This window comes from Natator depressus, chromosome 4, assembly GCF_965152275.1.
Source record: "Natator depressus isolate rNatDep1 chromosome 4, rNatDep2.hap1, whole genome shotgun sequence".
NCBI classification, from domain to species: domain Eukaryota; kingdom Metazoa; phylum Chordata; order Testudines; family Cheloniidae; genus Natator; species Natator depressus.
This window is the reverse complement of record NC_134237.1, coordinates 58651347-58667599: the sequence shown is the minus strand read 5'-3', so window position 1 is coordinate 58667599 and position 16253 is coordinate 58651347. Positions and strand designations below refer to the sequence as shown.

The 16253-nt window shown below is 40.7% G+C and overlaps 1 protein-coding gene across 12 annotated transcripts in view; it reads left to right on the top strand.

The window, feature by feature from the left end:
* Window positions 1-16253, top strand: part of FBXW7 (F-box and WD repeat domain containing 7) — a 279362-nt gene that overhangs the window by 241710 nt on the left and 21399 nt on the right. For all 12 annotated transcript variants that reach the window (XM_074951001.1, XM_074951000.1, XM_074950991.1 and 9 more), the window contains one exon: window positions 12244-12378. In XM_074951001.1, coding sequence (XP_074807102.1) covers window positions 12244-12378 — 135 coding nt within the window. The remainder of the gene's footprint in view (window positions 1-12243; window positions 12379-16253) is intronic.

Sequence of the window (16253 nt, the reverse complement as noted above, 5' to 3'; positions counted from 1 at the left end):
AAACAACAATGTTATGTATTCTGGATTTTTTTTTCTTCCACAGCAAACACAATATTTTAACACAGCAAGCATATGAATTTTTGAATTTAAACATTCAAGTTTTTTAAAATCAGGTTTGTTTTTGTTAAAATTGTTTTTAACTAAAATAGTTAAATGAAATATTGAAAAAAAAACCCCACAAAAATTAAATCTACTATGTCAGCCAGGTCAACATGAGAAACTTAAAATATTGGCTTCTACAGTTAACTCAGTCGTCTTCATCTTCATTTTCCTGTTTGTTCATAATCTGGAGAAGAAAAACAAGCTTTCCTGCTTTTTCAGGTCCCAAATGATTTCTCAATTTGGAATGAATTAGTCCAAAGAAGAAAATATTCTTTCTACACCGGCAGAAGAAGCTAGTGAGATTATCACATCAACAGTCTCTGAATCCAAGTGCTTAAGTGATTTCCACCAGTTCACTGTGTGACTTTCTTCAAATCATCATCAGCAAACTTATTTTTCTTGAATGATTCACCCTTAGCTCGGAAGTTTATTATAGTTGGCATTATGGAGGGATGATTGCTGGATGTCCATGTCATTGCCAACCACTCTTCTTCAGCAGTTAAGGTTTGACCCTGGTACCGAGTACTGAGAATATTGGCAAGAAAATGAGATAGTGCTTGTCCCATTAGTTTTTTTAATGCTTGTAATTTAACTCTGTCATTGCATATTTCTCTTTTTAAGATCTCAGTTCCTTTCAAATTTCAACAGCGTCAGCAGTAAAACAGCTATTTCCCTGCATTTTGTTCCAGGCTACAGAAATAGGCTTCAGGGCACTCAGCATGTGTTCAACATTTCTCTTAAGCCCAATGTTGAGAACTTTGGCTGTGGCAGTGCCATCTATTTTTTCACAGTTTTGTTCACAAACTGTCATCGGATTAGACTAGTTCTTGATATAGTGCTCAAAACAGTTCACTACTGAGTTCCATCGCACGTCTTATGGGAGAGTTAGCTTGGTTCCTCCCACTTTTTTCAGAGCAGCTGCTGCAAAGTGGTAGTTACGGAAGTATTTTTCAATTTCAACAACATTAGCCTTTATTTCTGGAACACTGAAGTCTTTGGCTAGAAGGTGCATCAAATGAGCACTGCAACCGTATGTTGTTAGCTTGGGACTCTCTTCACTGTTTTCTAAATAATTTCTTCTCATCTTGGGTACATTTGCAGCATTGTCTGTGACCAAGCTGCGTACTAGACATCTGAATTTTTTTCCACAGTTTTTTTTTATAGCCTTTACTGCTACTTCCTGTAAGTATTCTGCTGTGTGTGCATTTCTTGATGTATCAATTGTTTCTCTAAGAAAGACATTCTCTTCTTCTGTTGTCACACAAACACATACAACAAAGGAGTACTTGTGGCACCTTAGAGACTAACCAATTTATTTGAGCATAAGCTTTCGTGAGCTACAGCTCACTTCATCGGATGCATACTGTGGAAAGTGTAGAAGATCTTTTATACACACAAAGCATGAAAAAAATACTTCCCGCCACCCCACTCTCCTGCTGGCAATAGCTTATCTAAAGTGATCACTCTCCTTACAATGTCTATGATAATCAAGTTGGGCCATTTCCAGCACAAATCCAGGTTTTCTCACCCGCTCTCCCCCCCCCCCCCACACACAAACCCAATCTCCTGCTGGTAATAGCTTATCTAAAGTGACCACTCTCCTTACAATGTGTATGATAATCAAGGTGGGCCATTTCCAGCACAAATCCAGAGTTTAACAAGAACGTCTGGGGGGGTTAGGAAAAAACAAGGGGAAATAGGTTACCTTGCATAATGACTTAGCCACTCCCAGTCTCTATTCAAGCCTAAGTTAATTGTATCCAATTTGCAAATGAATTCCAATTCAACAGTTTCTCGCTGGAGTCTGGATTTGAAGTTTTTTTGTTGAAGAACTGCAACTTTCATGTCTGTAATCGCGTGACCAGAGAGATTGAAGTGTTCGCCGACTGGTTTATGAATGTTATAATTCTTGACATCTGATTTGTGTCCATTTATTCTTTTACGTAGAGACTGTCCAGTTTGACCAATGTACATGGCAGAGGGGCATTGCTGGCACATGATGGCATATATCACATTGGTGGATGTGCAGGTGAACGAGCCTCTGATAGTGTGGCTGATGTTGTTAGGCCCTGTGATGGTGTCCCCTGAATAGATATGTGGGCACAATTGGCAACGGGCTTTGTTGCAAGGATAGGTTCCTGGGTTAGTGGTTCTGTTGTGTGGTATGTGGTTGCTGGTGAGTATTTGCTTCAGGATGGGGGGCTGTCTGTAGGCAAGGACTGGCCTGTCTCCCAGGATTTGTGAGAGTGTTGGGTCATCCTTCAGGATAGGTTGTAGATCCTGTTACCTGTGGTTGTTTCTGGATGATGGAGATTTTTTTTTCTCTTTGCTACAGGTGATATACTGTGGCTATGTGACATACATGATGTGACTAAAACACTATAATTAGCAGATAACTCTGAAACTATAGAAAAGGATGGTGATCTTGAAGGTGGATAGTTTTCAGAATCCTGTTATGTTGAGGATGGATTCTCCTAAACAAAATAAGTCAATGCAGTTATTTAATTATTATTACCATACTGCTCATTTAGTATTACTCATGCATTCTCTGACACTTAGTACTACTTTAAAGGTGAAATTGTAAAAGGAAGATCTGCCTATTTCAGCTATTTATTTTTTATCACAACTCCATCTAAAACGATAGTATCATAGAGTAACAACTATATTTTTGGCTCAAACAGGAGAATTCAAGAATAGTCCAGAAGGAAGACAGGCAGTCCTTAAGAAAGAAGTATGAAATAAAAAAAGTTTACCAACCTGAAGATCCTGCATGTTCAGACATGTTCTTTTCATCGTCTTTAACACTGCTTCCTCCTGAGAAGGAGCACTTCTCATGATGATGTTTCATTCAGGCAACCAGTCCTTGCAGTTCTTTGTTGCACCATTTGCATTTTGCACACATACCTGTCTTACTCACAGGTAGAAGAACTTCATTAAAATATTCCCAAACTGGGTCTCTCTTACGGCCTGCTGCCCTGACAGGTTTTCCCTTCTAGTGGCAGATCTCAAATCAATGAAGGCTACACTCAGAAAGACCTCAAGACTTCTGGAATATGCTGCTCAAACAGTATCACTTTTGTTTCTACTGCTTGTCCCTCCTTTCTCACATTTATCTCCAGACTTCTTCTCCTTGTCCAGATCTATTCCAACAACAATCTTCTTATTCATTGAACTTTTTGAAACTTTGCACTTTTAGAGAGAGGTAAAGGATTGAATCTGTGTACACAGATTTGCGGGGGGACAATACGGTTGACAATAATGTTATTTCACACCTCTATATATTAATTTACTTAAAAATATTTTTGCTGTTAACAAGCATGTTATCCCTGGAGACACAAATCCACAGTTTGAGAACTGCAAAACTAAGCATCTCTGATGGTAGCTTCTAAACTAAGCCCTGAGTCCCATTGGGTAGATAGAAAGATTAACCTAAATAATCTATACAGAAGTCCCTGGATCCTCATAAGATTGGGTTCCTAATCCATGAACTATTGGAACTCATTTACAAAACTTTTCTTAAACATTACATGACTATATTGACTCATACTATCGAATTAGAATTTATAATCCCTGAAAAACAGAGTATGTGAAATGGGAGGCTGAATATTTTCTGAGAGTGTAGGAAGAGATGGGAAAGGAAGAGGCTGTTAGTCAATGGGAGTTTTGCTGGTCAGGACTGCAAAATGAGGCCTCTTTATGGTTGCAGACTGTTATGAATGACACTTGTTAGATACATATATTAGCCTACAGAAAAACTGTTTCAGTAACAAATAAATTTGCTTTTAATAAAAATGTAACTAGACATTTAAACTAATGTTTTAGGTCATGATTTCAAAAAGAGCCTAAAGTTAGGTTTCTAAATCGTGATTTAGGCTCCTAAATAAGTGACCTGATTTTCAAAAGTGCTGATCATGCAGCAGTTCCCACTGATTACTTCAGTTGGAGCAATAGGTGTTCAGCACTTTTGAAAATCAAGCCTGTTATTTTGGAGCCTAACTTTTGAAACTCTTTATTCCTCAGCAGGAAAATAAAAACTTGCACAAAGTATAGTTAAAAATTACTTAGGATGGTGCAGTTTCTGAGCATGCACTGATAGTGTCACTCTTACAATCTGATTTTTTTTCTATATGGCAATCAAAATGGGAGCGCTTTCTCCCTTATTAGTATAGGATGGCTGTTAAGTAGCACTATCCTATTTGTCTATAAATGCATCTATACTGATAGTGTCTTTGCAATCAATTTTAAAATTGAACGTCCAGACCAAAAATAAAGAACAAAACAAAACCAACTTTGTTAAACTGGAGGTACAGTTGTAAATGTTTATTAGTTGTGGGGGAAAAAGCCCTAAGAAAACTTTGCAGTTTTCTCAAAAGCTTGGCCTGGAAGTCAAAATAAGATTACTCGTTGAAAGAAAATTTTACAAAGGATTGGAAACACACACAGTTCCTGATGCCTATGCAACCTTAATGCCTGTCCAGCTCCTGCCAATCTGCCATCCAGGATTCCTGTCTGCCTTGTGTGTAAGATGGAAACATTTTGATGAAGGACTTCTGATTGTAAGAACTTCAAGTAGTTCATAGCGTGGAGCTGGGAACAACTTAAATCCACTTTACTTATGTTGCTGCTTGTAGAATCAAGAAACTCTGGAATATACGACTTTGGTTTTGAATGTATATTTCTGCTGCATAAGTGTGATTTGATTTGTCTTCCACCCGGTGCACAGGTGTGTCAACATAAATTTTAGTTCAGCCATTAAGAGGTTTATAGCCTCAGATATTAATGATCAGTTTCAGTACAACATAATTCTGTATAATTAGGGGGATTTGTCTCAAACACTTGTCTTGAATCGGTCATTTTTGATGAACAGAGATTTTCTTGTCCATATACTCAATGGTTCAAAATAAGACACAAACGGTTTTCTCTGGTTAGTGTACATTTTACTTTAAATGCTATAGTAGCATACAATCTCTATGAACTTGATTGAAATAGTTCGATAAAATCACTTTACAATTTCTAGGGTCACTGCTTCAATTGAGATATGCATTGTTTGAGGATTTGTCTCCTGGTCTCAGACACCTGTTCTGAGGATAGTGTGGGTGGCACTGAAGTAGAGTTATAGTTATTTGAGTTCTATTAACTGTATATTTCCATTCATTTGAATTTCCAGGCTAATGTCTGAGTCTTTTAAGAACACTAAAATGTTCTATGAAGTCTTTTCATTTACTATTTGACCTGAGCTATGTGCTTTGAACATGACAACTAAAAGAAAGTCTCTGCCCCATGAAGCTTATATTTTAAAGGACACAAACAGATAAGACATAATCAGTTGGGGAAACAGAGAGTAGAGCTGATTGGAAATTTTCCAATGGAACCTTTTTCCCATCAGTAAATACTGATTTCTGCAAAATGTTTTGCTTTTGATTAATGAGTCAACTTCAACAAGAATTTGCTTTGAAAGAAGAGAAGAAACATTTCAATAAGGTTGAAATATCCAGTTCATTCAACATTCAGCCTTTTTGAAACGGAATCTTTAGATATTCCATTTTATATCATATATAATTTTGGCATCCTAAAAAATGTTTTAATTCTGTCTTGCAAATTTTGAAAGTGAAATTCCTCATGAAACCAAAAATCCAGTGCCTGCCAAGTTCCTCTGGAGGCAGAATTACATCAAATATTAATCCCTTCTTTACTTTCTCCCTAAACTTTTCCCACTTATATACTATTGTGGTAAGGGGCTTTTGTCTAACATGGTCAAAGTTTGTGAAACCTCCTCATTTGATTGACCAGAGATGGGAATCTGGCACACTGGGATTGGAAAGTCATTTTCTATGCATAATAGTGTCAATCAGTAGAGGTAATCCCTTTGAGGAGCTGGTAAGCCTGTAACTGAGGGTGTTTGCTCCCAGCAGCTATGATAGTGTCCAGCTTCTGCCACTTCTGGCTGGCAAAGAGACTATTTCTTTCAGATAGGGACCTAGCCACAGTAATTCACACATTTGTCACTTCCTCTCTGGTATTCTGCAGTTCTCTTTACCTCCACCTAGACAAGATGTTCATGAAGAAACTGTAACACAGTGACAACACAGTGGTCCATCTCCTAAGCAGAACAAGCACTAGACCATATTTCACACCAGTGTTCTACAACCTACACCGTCTTCCCACGCACTTTCAGATCCAATTCAGGGTTCTGGTATTTGAGTAGAAAGCCCTCACTTGGATAGGTCCACATCATATCAAAGACTGCCTTCCTTAAGAACATAAGAACAGCCATACTGGGTCAGACAGAAGGGCCATCTAGCCCAGTATCCTCTTTTCTGACCGTGGCCAATGCCAGGTGTCCCAGCAGGAATGAACAGAGCAGGTAATCATCAAGTGATCCATCCCCTGTTGCCCATTCCCAGCTTCTGGCAAACAGAGGCTAGGGACACCATCCCTGCCCATCCTGGCTAATAGCCATTGATGGACCTATCCTCCATGAATTTATCCAGTTCTTTTTTGAACCCTGGTATAGTCTTGGCCTTCACAACATTCTCTGGCAAGGAGCTCCACAGGTTGACTGTGCATGGTGTGAAGAAATATTTCCTTTTGTTTTAAACCTGCTGCCTATTAATTTCATTTGGTGACCCTAGTTCCTGTGTTATGAGGAGGAGTAAATAACACTTCCTTATTTATTTTCTCCACACGAGTCATGATTTTATAGACCTCAATAATCTCCCCCTTTAGTCGTCTCATTACTCTTTCCTCATACAGAAGCCGTTCCATGCCCCTAATCATTTTTGTTACCCTTTTCTGAACCTTTTCTAATTCCAATATATCTTTTTTGAGATGGGGTGACCACATCTGCACACAGTATTCGAGGTGTGGGCGTACTATGGATTTATATAGAGACAGTATGATATTTTCTGTCTTATCTATCCCTTTCTTAACGATTCCCAACGTTCTGTTCACTTTTTTGACTGCCGCTGCACGTTGAGTGGATGTTTTCAGAGAACTATCCACAGTGACTCCCAAGATCTTTCTTGAGTGGTAACAACTAATTTAGTCCCCATCATTTTATATGTATAAAATGTATATTTATATGTATAAAATGTATGTATATGTATGGGATTATGTTTTCCAATGTGCATTACTTTACATTTATCAACATTGAATTTCATCTGCCATTTTGTTGCCCAGTCACCCAGTTTTGAGAGATCCTGTTGTAGCTCTTTGCAGTCTGCCTGGGACTTAACTATCTTGAGTAGTTTTGTATCATCTGGTCCCAGTATAGACCCCTGGGGGACACCACTATTTACCTCTCTCCATTCTGAAAACGGGCCATTTATTCCTACCCTTTGTTTCCTATCTTTTAACCAGTTACCAATCCATGAGAGGACCTTCCCTCTTATCCCATGATAGCTTCAGTCAACATAGTTATGTTTTGCCCTGCACACTGTGTTTATCCAATCCAAATACATGTTTGAGAGAACTAAAGGCAGTGTTCTCAACAGCAAAACCAACATACTGGTTCACCCTCCCAAAAGGAGATCAGGAAGAGCCCCTTCTCTCCATCTTCAGGTATCTCCATAAGACACACCTTTCAACCACTAAAAGAATTAAACAGCACACTAAAAAGTTATAACCTAGATTAAACCTAGAACAGGTCAAAGTATGAATATGCTCAAACTAGGGGCCCTGATTACACCCAGAGTAGGAAAGAGATCTAATTGCCTCCACCCAGCTAGTCCACAATATGTGTTTTTAGTCCATGTAGTGGTCTTTACAGTGTTAAATATTATATATTACAATGTTAAATATTTTATAAATGCTTCTTGATAGTAAGACACAGGTTAGGAGTAGGAAAGGCACAAAAACAGCAGTGGGAGAAAACAAAGGAGGGAGTGAGGCTGACATCTTTAGCCCAAATGGGTTCAGAAATCAGAAACAATTCTTTAATGTTTTAGGGAGAAAAACCTTTATTTAACTAGCAAATTGAAAGAAGTAGCTGGAGTTTCATTCAGTGCCTGCATGCAGTTTTCACACACCAGCATTGATGTGGCGTGGTCAGCGCATACAAATTCACTGCATTCTCCACATTGCTTGCAGCTCTTATGGTCAAATGACCTTAAGCAAATGTGGCAGATTCCACTGCCAAGTCTGCAGGGTGATCCCATGGTATCTGTTTTTTTATAGTAGCCAAGGAATGAGAGTGCTGCTTTGATGGGCATGGTGAGATGATGGATATCAAGGATTCTCCTCTTTATATGTGCATCTTCGAGTCATTCTCCTAGACTGACAAGAAATAAGTGCCTTGTTTTGGTTGAGTGTGGTGCCAAGCAGGATCACTGCTGACTCAAATAAGGAACCTGGGATGCCAGCAACATCAAGCATGTTGAAGAAAAGAAATATTGGCCACCTTTGTATCTTGCACCCACAGGAGTACATTCTTGCAAGATGGTCCATGTTGTTGACAGCACTTTTAGTGTCATAATGGAGAATTATGTGGGGTTTCTTTTTGTCTCCTCCTAGAACCTTGTCATGATGCATCGTCGATAGTATTATTATCAACTTGCCCTTCTTTGGAACATAGGAAGCCAGGGTAAGTGGCCCAGCAAACCTGAACACCGATGGCAGTTTTTCTCTGCTCCAACGTGGATGCATCTCATTCTGTACATCTGACTTGTTCCAACATAAGTCAAATTTTCATTAAATAGATCTTCAGTAAGCTGAGTACTGGTGAAGTTATCCCCAACTATGTTTCTTCCAGTCTTATACCAGGGCTGAACATGAGCTCCTCCTCATCTGAAAATGAACCTGATGAACAGTCAATGAAAATGTAGTCTTCCTTTTCAGAGCTACTCTTGACATGATCTGGCACAACGTCACTGTCATTTAATAAGTTGTCATCACAAAACTTCTTACTTTCAGAGTTGCAAATCATTTTTCTAAGATCAGAAGCAAAATATCATGCCTGTTTGTTCACCTTCTTGAATTGTGGAACACAGAAAATGCCCTCAAGAGTCTCCTTAAACTTATGCTCACATAAATTGGTTAGTCTCTAAGGTGCCACTAGTACTCCTTTTCTTTTTGCAGATACAGACTAACACGGCTGCTACTCTAATACCTAGACAGACAATCCCCTCAAGAATGGTAGGGAGAGAGCCACCATCAGTCCACTGTGCTGAGGATACCAAACATGCCTGGATTTGAAGGGACCAACCTCCCTGGAGTACCTTCTACTGTAGGGTAACTGTATGCAGCAACTGCTGTCACTGCAATCCATTATCCAATTAGCATATGCTAACTATTACAGTACAAGATACTCTCACTAGAAGCAAATGTGTACACAGAGCTACTAAAAACAGAGGACAGTGCAATATGTTTGGGCTACATTTGTACCCCACATACTGTTTTGATACAGAAAAATTATTTTTCATGGTAAATTACATTTTTTTAATCTTAGCTGAATTGTGTATATGTGCCTAAATAACTTGTGTCCTAAAACTGCATAGTTGGAGGGCCACTGGTTCATGAGTTATCACAACATATATGCTTACAGGCTACAATATTCCCACGAATGTGGAGGAGGGTTAATGGAGCTTTTTTACCTGGAACATTTTTAGGAATATAAAATGTCTGAGTTGCTCAGGAACAAAAATGTTAGAAATTTTGCATCATTGCTTGGCACCTATTTACTTTACAAACATGTTCACTGTTGTTGTTTATATAAATCACATACTTACTCCTTCCCCTCTCTGTCTCTGCTGAATGTGCTGTGTGCCATTTTTTGCTAACAGGTCTATCTATAGATCACAGAGATGCTAATCTAATGAAGATAATTATGTCATTCCTCCATTAACAGATATAGTTGTATTCATCTGGCAAGACTACTCACTCTTAACAAAATTTTCCACACCAAATATTTTCCCTCAGAGATCTCTTACTGACTGTTACCAGTTTATTTTTAAAAATATGAAAGACCAATCGGGAGAGCTCCCTAGAGTAAAAGTCTTTTAGCAGTTGATTGTTTGGAAGGGTCTTTAAGGTTGTTGCCTCTAGCCAACCTATAAAGCTGAAGGAATAGATTTTACTGTCTTAAAGATTGTTTTCCCCTGTGAAGGCGGGGGGAGGGAGAGGGCAGTGTGTGCCTCTCAGTTTAGTTCTACATTGTATTTTGTCAGTAAAGGTAAGAGTAAGGATTACTTACACTGATGTGCAATAGTGTCATCAGAATTTAGGGGCCATTAACAATTTTTATTGATTTACAACCATGGTAAACATCTGCCACAGCACAAAATGTTGATATTAAAGTTCTTTGAATTATTTTTACTGTATTAATTACTAACAAAATTGATTTAGAATTATTTTAAAAGTTATGAGAGACTAATACAGATACAATTCAAAAGTAGTTTGATAGATCAGAGTAAATGTTGCAAACATTTCTAGTCAACTAGTGCCTTGGAATAAAAAACAAAACAGTTTTAAAACAGCTGATGAGATAAGCAGCTGCTGTGTATGCACACTAACTACTTTACTTAAAAGGATTTTCAGAAGTATGGTTTATTGTTTGGATGATTGATAGTTTTCAATTGAGATAGTTCCCACTGAAAGAGTCCTACTGTAGAGCTCTAAAAGCTGTTGGTAGGAGCATCTTTGAAACCTCCACTGAGATCACGTTTTTCAAAAAATGTGTATATTAAAATTTTTAAATCCCAAACATACTTCTACCAGCCCACATCATCTCGACAGTTGTCAGCAGGGAATGCTATTGTTCCGGTTTCGGTCTCCTCTAACATCGTATCCCAGTCCTCAAAACTTACCAATGTCTTCCAACAAAAAGTGTGAAGTCAGGAGCTAATTTTCCTAATATTTCTAATGAGTTAATGTAATTTACATCATAAAGAGGAGTAAATTACTATTCTGCTCATAGTTCATCTTTCTGACTTCTACTCTATCCTTAACTTGCCTCACTATGTCTAGGCATTGTAGTACATGGTCTTTAATAATATACCCTAATTTCAAATCCAAAGAGTGATAGTGCACAATACTGCAAATTTAGGTGTTGAGGCACAGGTTAAGGTGGCATATGAATTTTAATTCTAAGCTATCTTGCTTTCTCGTATCTGAGTCAGCCCTTTCAACTGTAATGTAATGTGTTAATTTACTTGCATATGCCATTCTAGACGAACCCATATGTTCAAAAATATGAATATGAATCTACTTAGAAAACACTGTTGCTGTTTCATTTTGTGTCCTCTTACACTTTGTTCATGCTCTAATTTGATTGCTAAATCAGTTTTCTATTGTTTTTTCTCTTGAAATTGTTTTTGCATAACAAATCAAAATTTGTTCAGCACAGATGAGTTTGAGAAAGACATGCTTGTCAGATATGCCACATATTCAGTTATTAATTTTTCTGCAAATGCTGCTGCTAATCTGCTGTACTCTCAGATGAGTGCCTATTTAAAGTCATCAAATGTTATGGTGCCCATTAGTAAGAATGTGAAGTAAGAAAATTACCAGTAAAAATTCCCTGTTTACTTAGTAAATTGATGTTTACAAAATAAAATATTGGTTTACAGCCAGGATTCTGAAATATAACATTGTGGCAGATGAACATATAGCAGTAATAACCTTTGGACAATAAGCAAAGTGATGTATTTTAGAGAAAGTTGCCAGTTGGTGTTTTTTTTGGTTTGGTTCTCTCCCCCACACTCTAAGTAAAGTTTCTAATGGAACAGTGAAATTCTGATGGCTGAAATTGGACATTTCATTTGAATACTCATTGGAGTGAGTACTCTTGCACTAATCACTGTGCTCTCAACACATTCTAAATTGATTTTAAAACAATGTACAATTTTTAACTATTCATGTTGTATTTTTATGTTATAGATTATACTCATCAATACAATAGATAAAGTTGTCTACTGGCACTTGAGTTTGGGTTCTAAACATTTTCCATCAATTTTATTTTGCTTAATTTCCAATGATTATCACATAAACCCTAACAAATTATTTTGTGTGGTAAGGTACTTACCCATAGGAAGCCTAAACACACTATCATTGTGTATCCTGCCTACTGACTTTTTTGCAAAGTAGCTTTATAAGTACTGTATACTAAAATAGTACAAACATTGAACATGTCTTTCTCTCTTACAGAGCTGGAGTGGACCAGAGAAGTTACTTGCTTTAGATGAACTCATTGATAGTTGTGAACCAACACAAGTGAAACATATGATGCAAGTGATAGAGCCCCAGTTTCAACGAGACTTTATTTCCTTGCTCCCAAAAGAGGTGAGGATGATCAGTTAATGCTGGGCTCTGGGTGCTGTTTGACTATGGAACGCATCATCTATCACCTTTAAACATTTCCATGCTAATTATGGTATTCAGTATTGTCAATATAAACACTGTTAATTGGTGTTAGAGTACTACAAGTTGACAAACTGCCATGTCTTAATTATGTAATTCTCAGATTAATGTGTGCTTCTGCGCTAAAGGCCAGATTTTTGAAGATATCTAGGTAGCGTGTGGGATTTTCAGATGTGCCTATCTGCATCTTTAGGCATCTTAAAATCTTCAAAAAATCTGTCCAAGTGACTTTCTTTCAACTACTGAGATAAGTTCCATGTTGTGCTATAAGTCATTTGAGTTCTTTCAGCTTAGATAGGTTTTCTTTAACCACGTTTCCCTTCTGGTTATTTAGTGTCTTGTCTCTTGACTGATTTGCCAGATTTAGTCTTGCATATATTCTGTATCATCAGCGTATATGTTTTGATCATCATCCCCTCCACATTTTGAGGAGACAATAAAATACTGTTCTGTAGAACTTCTTCACATTAAAAAAAAGTCAACATATACAAATTTATTCTTGATTTGTAATATGCACCTATCATTCTCCAAGTGTATGCATTATTAAATCTGCATTAAGTCTGTTAGTGTTACTTATATAATTAAAAGAGAAAATTCCCCAGCAACAAGGACCCAAAAACGCCAATCCCCTTATTCTAACCTCCAGGCAATCCCCTGGGTAAACAAATATCTTTCAATATACCCTGCAGGCAGTGATGAGCTGCCAAAATCTTAACAACCGGTTCCCTATAAAAGTTCTGATTTAAGGGATGTGCCTCTGTCCTGCCCCCCCCACCCCACCCCCAGGCTCCATCCTGCCCCCCAGGCTCTGTCCTGCTTCCTCCCGTCCCCCCAGGCTCTGTCCTGCCCCCCTGCCCTCCCCAGGCCCGTTCTCCATCCCAGGTGCCTGTTGGTGGAGCAGGAGTCTTGCAGCCCTTGCATCAGTGGGGTTGCTCCCGGCATGTGGGGCGGCGGCTCCCTGCAGGCAAAGGCAGCCGTCTGCCCAACTCCCCACCGCAGGATGTGACCGCCCCCGAGCGGCAGAGGCCGGACAGCTCCACAACACAGGAGCGGGAGAGACTGGAGAGCCCCCAGCAAGCCCAAGGCAGTCCCCAGCCATGGCACCAGCCAGCCCTGCCCAGCTCCTGGGGCAGAGGAGGCTGCTGCTGCCAGGGGCCTGGCTCCCTGGCCCTACGCAGTGCCCAGTCACATGGTGCCTGATCTCCCTGCCCAGTGCAGCTGGTCGCGCTTCCTGGGCCGGGCAGGAAGCAGCATGGAGCTTGGCCATGGCTGCTGAGCGAGGCGGCATCAGATCAGCCTCTGCGTGTGGGGCCCCGGAGCGGCTGCCCGGATAGCTGCGCAGCGCAGGTACCAGCCGCAGCATGGCCCCTGCCCCGAGACAGGACGTGGGGCCCCGCAGCCCTTCCATAGCCCCGTGCTGCTCCATGCACCCCCCCTCTAGCACCGAGCCCCTTCTCCAACCAGGGCCAGCTCTAGGATTTTTGCCGCCCCAAGCAAAAAAATTTTTGGCCACCCTGCTTTTTTCTTTTTCATGCTCTGCCCCAACTCTGCCCCTTCTCCAAATCCCCGGCCCCACCTCCTCCCCCAGGCGTGCCGCATCCCCCCCCCCCCCATTGCTTCCTACGGCTCCCCCCCCCCGCAACCCCCTGCCCTAGCTCACCTCCGCTCCACCTCTCACCCCTCCCTCTCAGGTGCGGGAGAGACACTACATTCAGGGGAGCAGGCAGAGCAGAGGTGAGCGAGGGTGTGCGGGAGCGCAGGAAGTAACGGGGGGGGAGGGTAGAGGAACCGCTCCCTGCCCCAGCTCACCTCCACTCCTCCACCGCCGCCTCCCCTGAGCGCGCCGCCGCTCGGCTTCTCCGGCCTCCCTCCCAGACTTGCCGTGTAGGAGGGAGAAGCTGAGCGACAGCGGCACGCTCATTTCTAGGGGTGGCATGGCTGGCGCTGGAATGCCACCCCTAGAAATGTGTCGCCCCAAGGACCTGCTTGTTTTGCTGGTGCCTAGAGCTGGCCCTGTCTCCAACAGCCCCCTTCTATAACACTGAGCCCGACACCATGCACCCTCCCTGGCACCGCGAGTCGAGGCCCGCTGGGACTTTCTGGGGCAGCGACTGCCTATCCAACCCTCCCCATCCCCTGACCGCCCCCTCCAACTGCTCCCTGCCCATTATCCAACCCCTCCTCCCAGCCCCCTTACCATGCTGCTCAGGGCAGAGTGAATGGATGCCGCGTGGCCCGCTGGAGCTTGCAGCCCCACCCCCACCCCCTTACCATGCTGCTCAAAGCGGCAGGCGCTGCAGAGCTGCCCAGGAATGGTCCAGAGCGCTGGCGGCGCGGCACGCTGAGGGGGGGAAGGTGGGGGAGGGGCCAGGGGAGCCTCCCTGGCCGGGAGCTCAGGGAGCCCTAACAACCGGTTCTAAAACTGCTTCTAAATTTAACAACCGGTTCACGTGAACCGGTGCGAACTGGCTCCAGCTCACCACTGCCTGCAGGTCAACAACTCAGACTCTTGTCAGGTCAGTAAGGAAGCATTCTTAGTAGTGTTATGCTGGTGTTAGAATATGGTCCACTATGTTCCGTATTTTCTTCATGTGTATTAAGACTGTTCTTATGTTCCATTCTCTGGCATTCCTTAGGTAGTCATGGTCCCTCTTTTCCTTTCATGTGCTAGTATAATATCTTCTTAACTGAGGAAAGTGTCAGAGCTGTCCTTTGGGATTAAGTGGATCATTTTTGTTAGGGGATGGAAGTAATATATACTATGAATATTAACTAAATATGCACAGTGGATGTAACTAATATTGACATACGTGTTTTCTGCACCCGGTTTCTTTGAAATCCTTTACTTGTTTGTGAGGAATACTGTGGGGAAAGAAACATACCATGTTGTGTTATTCCTAGTGAAGCTGCCCGAAGCCTTCTATAGTTCAGAAGCACAAGAAGGTTTTTTTTCTCAAAACTGTCCCTTCTGCAGTGATCTGTTAGCCACTGATGTGGATCTGCTGCTTGGCCCCTGTGTTTATCGCTCTGTTTTTCATTTTCAGTGATTGGATGGATGTGTGTTACTTCTCTCAGCAGAGGAGCAGTGTCAGTAGCATCTTGAATATCTCCAGAAACTGAGGACTGACGTCCTTGATTTTGTTTTAGATGTCTTCTGTTGCTCATCCAGGACTGATGTTCAGGAGTTTTTATAATATATGACAGTGGAGCAGATTGTATGTAGTCGTCTAGTTTTATTTTGTTCACCATTTGGTTTAACCCAGCCAACTGGTGACTAAATTAACTCAGTAACCTCTAATGTTACCATCTAGATAAGTTAAAATTCTACTTTATTTCTTAGTACTTAATGGGAGTTTTAAAATGCACCACATAAACTTACTGAAATCTACAATCTACATTAATATGATTTATTATATCCCTTATGCACCCTAGTATTCTATAAAACATCTCATAAAATTAAAGAATATTTTTGCATTCTGTTCAGTAAATAGGTTATATACCTGTTTGATCAACTGCATTTGCACACTGTTCTTCAACTCAAGCACACATGGAACTTAACTGTTCTACTGTTTAAGCTCTGCTGAGTGGAACATAAGCATGGCAAGATAATTTGCTCCACGGGGGTCATCTTATGCTTACTATAGGAAACAAGCTTAGTTTTCAGTTTTACAGTTTGGACAGTCACTATATTTTTGTGTGTTTGCTGTGATAACATTGCACTCAACCCAGTATCAGTTTTGAAATTCATTTTTTGGTCATTTGTTTCTATTGGCACAAACTGTTTTTACTATAGAAAC